The following is a 7,135-nucleotide window of genomic DNA, read 5'->3' as shown; positions in this document are numbered from 1 at the left end:
TTGTGTGATGTCTTCGTTGGGCGGCATTTGGCAGGGTTACGAGTTTCTTTAAATGTAAACATGATTTTTTGGCGCACTGTTTACGCTGGGTTCACTGTATATTGGTACCTCGTGACGAGGGCAATGCGCGCCCTTTAATAATATTCATTTAGCTTGGTAGCCTTGAAGATTGTGCAGTTGCTTATAATGTCCACTCCAGCGAATGTTACCGCAATCGCTGGACCTTGGTTGAAATTATTATTGGTAGTTCCCTGGCCGTGGAAGTTCCAGTCCAGGCATGGAACAAATGAAACTGACGCAACTTTTCATCGCAACATTGCTTTATTTTGATAAGATTATGCAACTACGTACTTCAGAGGCGAATTACAGTCACATTACATACCTTGTGATGATTCTGCAGATAAACCATCACATTTCAAGTTCTGACCTCAATAATTACCAAACTAGAGCTTCATATTTGATAATGTTATTAGGATCTATGTAATCGCAATTAACTCCGGCATTTCTTCTCGGAACGCATTTGAATTTCGCATAAATTAAAGCATGCCGGTATTTCCATGTGTAGTCTTATCCGCCATACTGCTTAGATTTTGCGGCGCCCCGTGATGCGCACGGTACGCTTGCCTAAACATGATAATGCTCCAGCTTTAAGCTTTAGTGCTTGTTAGTAGGGACAGTTGTTCCAAGCTCGCAATAGGTGCTTGTTCACACGAATAAACTGGCAAAAATTGTTTGCTCATTTGCCACACTAAATAAACAAACGGGTATACGAGCTTCGGTTCTACACGTCAGATCATTAGCGTGATTTGCCACACAGCCGTGTATCTTGTTGTTATTACATAAAAATACTGATAAGAAGGGGAATCAATGTCTTACGTTACTAGAATATATATATATATATATATATATATATATATATATATATATATATATATGTGTGTGTGTGTGTGTGTGTGTGTGTGTGTGTGCGTGTGTGTAACCTGTACGTTTATATGATACCTGTGGCCAGTAGTTTTTCACCTGCTTGCATTCACTTACGGTACTACATTTTATAGAAATGAACAAGTAATCCCCCATATGCTCTTCTTGTTGTCATTGTCTGTTTGCTTTATGTACTTGTGATTTCCGAAAACCAGGCCCTCGATCGCACTCGTTATTGTTCTTAAATATTTATTTATATATTCAATTTCTTTTTGATAGTACGCTTATCTAAAAAAAGATAGGCGGCTTGGTGGTAAATAGCCCAAAGTATAGAAGTGAAAGAGTGCGCGACGAGTCCGCGTCCTCGCTGGACCTGCAATAAAGTTTATTCACTCACTCACTCACTCACTCATATATATATATACACTGCTAATCCCAATCGACCTTATTGCAGGAGGGCGAAACAAAATGAGGAAAATAACAATTACAGATAAACTGTCAATACGCAGTTAAAGAATTTGTCCAATATTATTTGGGATTGAGGGAGCGATAGTTATATAGCGAAAGCCTTATGAGCAGATATACAGCAAATAATGATCACATTCAAGAATTGCCTTAGTAAAAAAAAACAGTACACAAGGTTTTAACGGTGGTGGTACGTAAGGAATTCTCAAGTATTGTTGCAAAATTACCCAAACCTTTACAACTAGTTATACACTCGGGTAATCTGTTCCATTGTTAAGTTACCTGTGGGAAGAAAAAAATATTTGAGACAGTTGCACTGGGATTCTTGTAAGGTTAGTGGAGAGAGAGAGTAAACTTTATAGAAGAGAGAGCACGAGCGTAGATAGCTCTTCCGCTCTGCAGTGGGTGGTCCCTTCAGTCCAGGAGTCCAGCGGCCTTAGCTGCCCTTCTCGCTCGGTTGACCAGGTTGAGCTGGTCCGTCGAGTCTGAACATGACAGCTCGGCCTTCCATTGCCTTGTGGTGGGCTTTGTTATGGGTGTGAGCTGCGGTGCGCTTGCGCAAGCCCATACCGTGTGGTAAAGCATTTCGCATTGATCGCAGTGTGGGCATTTATAGGAATGCAGCGCAGGGTGCATGGCGTGGTGGAGACTCAAGTGAGGACATGTGTTTGTTTGGAGTTTTCGCCATATTACGGCTTCCTCTAGTGTCAGAGCATTATGAAGCGGCGGTAGCGCTCTTCGTGAAAGGCGATAGTGTTGTAGAATGTGCGCGTAGGTTAATGGTAGATAGGTTCGCGGTAGAACTGCTCGGCGTGACCCTCTCGCGGCTCCTGGTGTGCATGCGCTTGTGCGTAGGCGTGTGCCTGGTGATTGCCGCATAAGGACTCATGCCCCGGAGTCCACACAACTCGTGTGTATGGCGCGAGCTCGTGCGCCCCAATCAGAATGCGACGTGCGGCCTTGGAAACCATGGCCCTGGAAAACTTTCTGCAGGCCGTCTGGGAGTCCATCAGAACTATGATACCCTCCTAGTGCGGTCTCGTTGTGATGGCTGCCTCTGCAGCGCTTGCTCTGGAAACCGACAATGCATTTATTTCGGTCCCGTGATTTTCGACTACGCTGGTGACAAATGCAGTGCTTCTTGATGTGCTGGCCGCGTCTGCGTATAGGACATTGGGGTGGTTCTCATACTTCCTCGCGAGCACCTGCGCTCGGGCATGTCGCCGTCCGGTGTGGAAGGTCGGGTGCATGTTTCTGGGTATTGGTGAAACTAGACAATCACACCCCAAACATCCACAAAATAACGTTAGTGGACGTTTGGGGCATCGTGATTGTACAGTTGCACGTTCAGATATAAACCTTGAACTTTCGCTCTTAAGCTGCTTATGAAGGAGTTGGAACGGCATTCTTTGGCGTGCGAATTCAGCGCGATTACTTAATGTCAATAGTCCAAATCTTTCACTTAGTTCTGTGAGTGAATCGAAGACACCATATTTCTTTTAAAGAAACCTAACGGATTTTATTTGTACACCTTCCAGATTGTTTATCGCTGGGAAACAAACTACGTCAGCATATTCTAATATAGGTCGAATAAAGGTAGCGTAGGCTAAGAGCTTTGTTTTTGGCGGTGCAGATTGGAGACGCCTTTTAAGGAAGAATAACCTCTTTAAGGCGGATGGTATAACATAGTTTTCCTGTGCTTCCCATCTAAAGTCATTTGAAATCACTAATCTAAGTTACTTGTGTTGCTTGGCAAAAATTGTTGCACTGTGCCAACGGTGGCACATACCTACAGGCTGGGGCAGGCCCACTCCTTGGACGTTATCTTGAGCTCAATATGGATGCTGATGATAATGAGCCTTAAAACATGGAATGTACCCGCAACCCGCATGGGAAATAAGTCAAGAATCACATAGTAGTAAGTTCAAATATTAACACTGAATCGTATAATTATAAAAGACAAACTAGAGACAGTGTTATAATGCAAAATTTAAAATTAAGACCAGGATCGTAGGTGAATAAATATTAACTAGCGTATGCAGAGCAGTTCACCTTTTTTCACCACAGATCAGCGCACGGGGAAGACGACGGCGAAGAGCGGGAAGCCGCTCCTACCGTAGGTCGCCGAGAAAGGAGTGCCACCCATGGCGACCGAAAAGTATTCGGCGGCCGCCTTCCAGTCGGTCTTGGAGAAGGCCAACGAGCAGGCGACCAAGGCTGAGCAACATGACCGCGACAAAAAGCTGCCGCAAGCGTTCGTCATGTACAAGCAGACCCTGCAGACCTACCTCACTGTCATTGAAGACATGCTATTCCAGTGCATCCGTTTCCAGGAGCGGAACGAGGACCTGCTGCGTATCATCACTCCGAACGACAAGTACCGCAAGCCCACGCATCCGCAACCCGACCGATCGAAGCAGGACACGGACGTCAACGACTTCGAGCCGACGTCGAACATGAACAGGCTCCCCGGAGTGATGTCCATCACGCCCGACAAGCCCGTCAAGTGGAGTGACGTCATAGGCCACGAGACGCCCAAGTTCGTTTTGAAGCTCGCCATCCTGGACCGGTGCCCGATAAAGCACCCTGTTATGTTTACCGGCAAACGTAAGATGCTCAAGTCGATTCTCCTGTTCGGCCCGACCGGTTGCGGCAAGAGCTACCTTTCCAAGGCCATGATTGGGGCCGCGAAGGACTGGGTTTGCATTGACGTCAACGTTGCCTCACTGATGAGGGACGCGCCAGAGGGTGCAGAAGACCTGTACGTGAAGTCGCTGTTCAAGGCAGCCAGACTGGCGGCTTGGTGTCTCCTAGTTCTCCAGGACGTCCAGGAACTCTTCAAGCCAACCGACATACCTGTAGAAACGCACAGGTGCACATGCCTGTTTTCTTAGTTGCATTTCATTTTTCACACGTTAAGCAGCTTAGAATAAGCAGGCGTAATATTCAGAGAGGCAATTTTTAGTAGGCAGGCGGAAAACAACCTAAAACCTAGCTCGTAAATCAATATACATAACGACGCCTTGCAGGACTAAGTGTTTGGTTTGGAGACGAGATATTTAATACTTCATTTACCTGCATGTACATCCGACCAGGAAACTAATTCTACTGCATGGGAACTACTCGCAGCCAATTCGAGTGAAGGGTAATGGTTGACGAGTTCTTGCTTACAAAGGAATGGCCTAGGTAGGACTAGGCAATAATAGATGTGCATAGAAATATCGCGTTGTCATACCACAACCGTGAGTTGAAATTCGCATCCCGGATGCACACTTGGTGCCTTCGTTATGAAGGATGATTTTACTATTTATTTCAAGCAAATTTGTCCAAGGTCCTGGCGGCTGCTAGGGTGGCATGGCGTCGGCGAGTATTGGTGGTGGCCGCGGAAGTCACCAGCATGGGTAGTGCGTCCACATCCTATTGAGAAAGGGGATAAGCGCTCGTCGATTAGTTTGCGACTTAGAGGTAATGATATCTGCATCACTACTAGTCATTTAGCACTCGTTGCTGTTGTGCTTCAGCAATACGCTGCAGTAGCACTTAAGTTAACCTGCATTTGGCCTAGTTGATCCGAAGAACGTTCAGCATTGATATAAAAATATTTTAATTATTTTTCTCTATTTCTATTCTCTATTCTATTCTATATTCTATTTTCTATTCTCTATTTCATGATCTCACAAAAAATGCGTGTAGCTCTGAATGAGCTGTAGTGCTAGCGATGGTTACTTAGCGTCAATGAACACAATAATATAGACAGGAACAGCATATAATACAGACGCTCCTATCCATATGGAAGCGAGCTTTGGTCTCGTTCATGCTATCACTTTCATCCTCATCTACGTTTAAGGCGAGCGTACGTGCTATCTTCGTAATACCCAAACGATTTCATAATCTTTGCTCGCGCTCAGCAACCCCAGAGCAATGCACTACGAACCAGGCGTGTAATACTAACAGATTAATCAGGCACGTGCACTTCTACGGCATCTTTATACGAGGAATGTTCGCGATTGGCAAACGCATAAGTGGTGATGTTTAATTTCATTTTAGTGGCGGGGCTGGATGGATAATTTAAGCAATTTGCATCTAGACTACAGCAGTATGGTATTCAATGTAATCAGCTTTTTTTTTCTTGGGCAGATACCAGAAGCTGCGCCAAAGCATCGCCAACGAGGTCAAGTTCATCAACGACAACATGACGGCTGAGATCACGCTGTGCATCGCTACCACTAATGCACCGAAGCTTATCGACTCCTTCTTCGCCACTGCATTTCAGAAGCGCATCTTCATCCCGATGCCGAGGCCTGAAGAACGCATGCGCATCTTCAAGCAGCACATTGGCAAGTCCCCGAACACGATCACTGACGACCAGTGGATCGAGCTAGCCGACAGGACGTCGGGCTACAGCGGAGAGGACATCCTGTCTATTGTCATGCACACTTTCAAGGACACCGGCGAGTTGACCTTCGAAGAACTCACCGCCGCCATGGAACAGTACAAGCCAAGAAACACTCCTGAAGACATCCAGGATTGTCTCAAGTTTAAGGAAGAGCACGCCAGCACTTCCGCGTAAAGGTGCGCCGCCCTGACATGATTGGTCGATATTCGCGTATCAACAGCAAATTGTCTGGCCAGGCCAGCGAGCCATAGAAGTCGGCGGTGTACAAAAATAAAGACCTTCGCTTGTTCGCTTCAGGAATCGCAGTTCATTTTTGCACGGTGGCGTTTCGTTTGGAAACGATTTTACTAGAAAGTCCATTCCCATCTAGCTGAAGATCCCAGTATTGCTTTACATGACCAAAAATTAAGGAAGGTGCACCATTAGGATGCATATATATCTACCTTTTCTGTTGTTGTTGTTTCCATGTAGGGACTTGCCTAACTCGGGGAAAAAGATAACGTGGACTCTGGAGCGTTGAATCAATGACTGCGCCGAATAGCTCGAACACTTTGTACACCTTCGCATGAAATATTAACCACAGCCGTACGGATAAGACCTATTGAATGTTCACAAGAGCTATGCTGAAAGTTCGTATTTGCTTGGTCGCCATTGTGCCTCTGCACTACTGTGCGCCAGTTTGTTTCTCATCAAGCCGGTAAACATCCACGAAGTCGAGACTGTGCTGATATGGTAAAGAGGTGAAAATTGTTATTTGGTGTGTCCGATGCAAGAGTAAGGAACAACTCTTGTGCATGTGTACAACTTAACAATGTAACATATGACAAGTACCATAATGCGAGAAATGAAGGGAAAAATAATTCGGGCAGGAATTGTAAGCCAACCAGCTCAAGAGCTGTGCTATTGTCCGCCTTTTTGTGTGCTTTTTCACGTTATGTAATCACACCAACTAGCCTTGCTTGTACTCACGATTGTACAAGTGTATACAAGCAGAAGTCACGAATAAGAATGACGATGGCCCCGGTCTTTCCACCGCATGTTCCGCTAGAACGACGGCATGCAGTGTGTGACGGTTTGGATATACAAGGTATGTGAGTGCGTACGCATAGAGACACCCTAGTGCGCGGCGTCTGTAATCTCAGGGGCCATAGACTGGGCAAGTATACTTTGTCGTAATTCTGGCTCATGGCATTCTCTACTCTACCCTTCATGATTCAGTCTATGTCCTGCAGTTGATGGAGTTATTTAATACAATTCTTCAGCCTCGTCTTGATCGGGCTTGTTAAGAAAGAGCCACAATTGCTTAATTCAAAAGACGTCCGAAACTATCAATCGTTCGCGAAGAACACTTCC

At 45.5% G+C, this 7,135-nt stretch overlaps 1 protein-coding gene across 1 annotated transcript; it reads left to right on the top strand.

Moving 5' to 3' along the window:
* The first annotated feature begins 3,459 nt into the window (after positions 1 to 3,459).
* On the top strand, positions 3,460 to 6,078 carry LOC126519080 (vacuolar protein sorting-associated protein 4-like). Its single transcript, XM_050168690.2, has 2 exons — positions 3,460 to 4,258; positions 5,524 to 6,078. Exons 1-2 carry the CDS (start codon positions 3,531 to 3,533, stop codon positions 5,954 to 5,956), a joined length of 1,161 nt encoding a protein of 386 aa, XP_050024647.1. The 5' UTR covers positions 3,460 to 3,530; the 3' UTR covers positions 5,957 to 6,078.
* Positions 6,079 to 7,135: the final 1,057 nt, after the last annotated feature.

Source organism: Dermacentor andersoni, chromosome 10 (genome assembly GCF_023375885.2).
Source record: "Dermacentor andersoni chromosome 10, qqDerAnde1_hic_scaffold, whole genome shotgun sequence".
NCBI classification, from domain to species: Eukaryota; Metazoa; Arthropoda; class Arachnida; order Ixodida; family Ixodidae; genus Dermacentor; species Dermacentor andersoni.
Note: the sequence above shows the minus strand (reverse complement) of the source record. Positions and strands in the feature narration are given on the sequence as shown.

What these genes read in the sequence shown, in the direction of transcription:
- LOC126519080 (XM_050168690.2), top strand. Translation starts at nt 3,531, where the DNA reads ATGGCGACCGAAAAGTATTCGGCGGCCGCCTTCCAGTCGGTCTTGGAG. An exon ending in ATACCTGTAGAAACGCACAG is followed by an intron (nt 4,259 to 5,523) that starts GTGCACATGCCT and finishes TTTCTTGGGCAG; the next exon opens with ATACCAGAAGCTGCGCCAAA.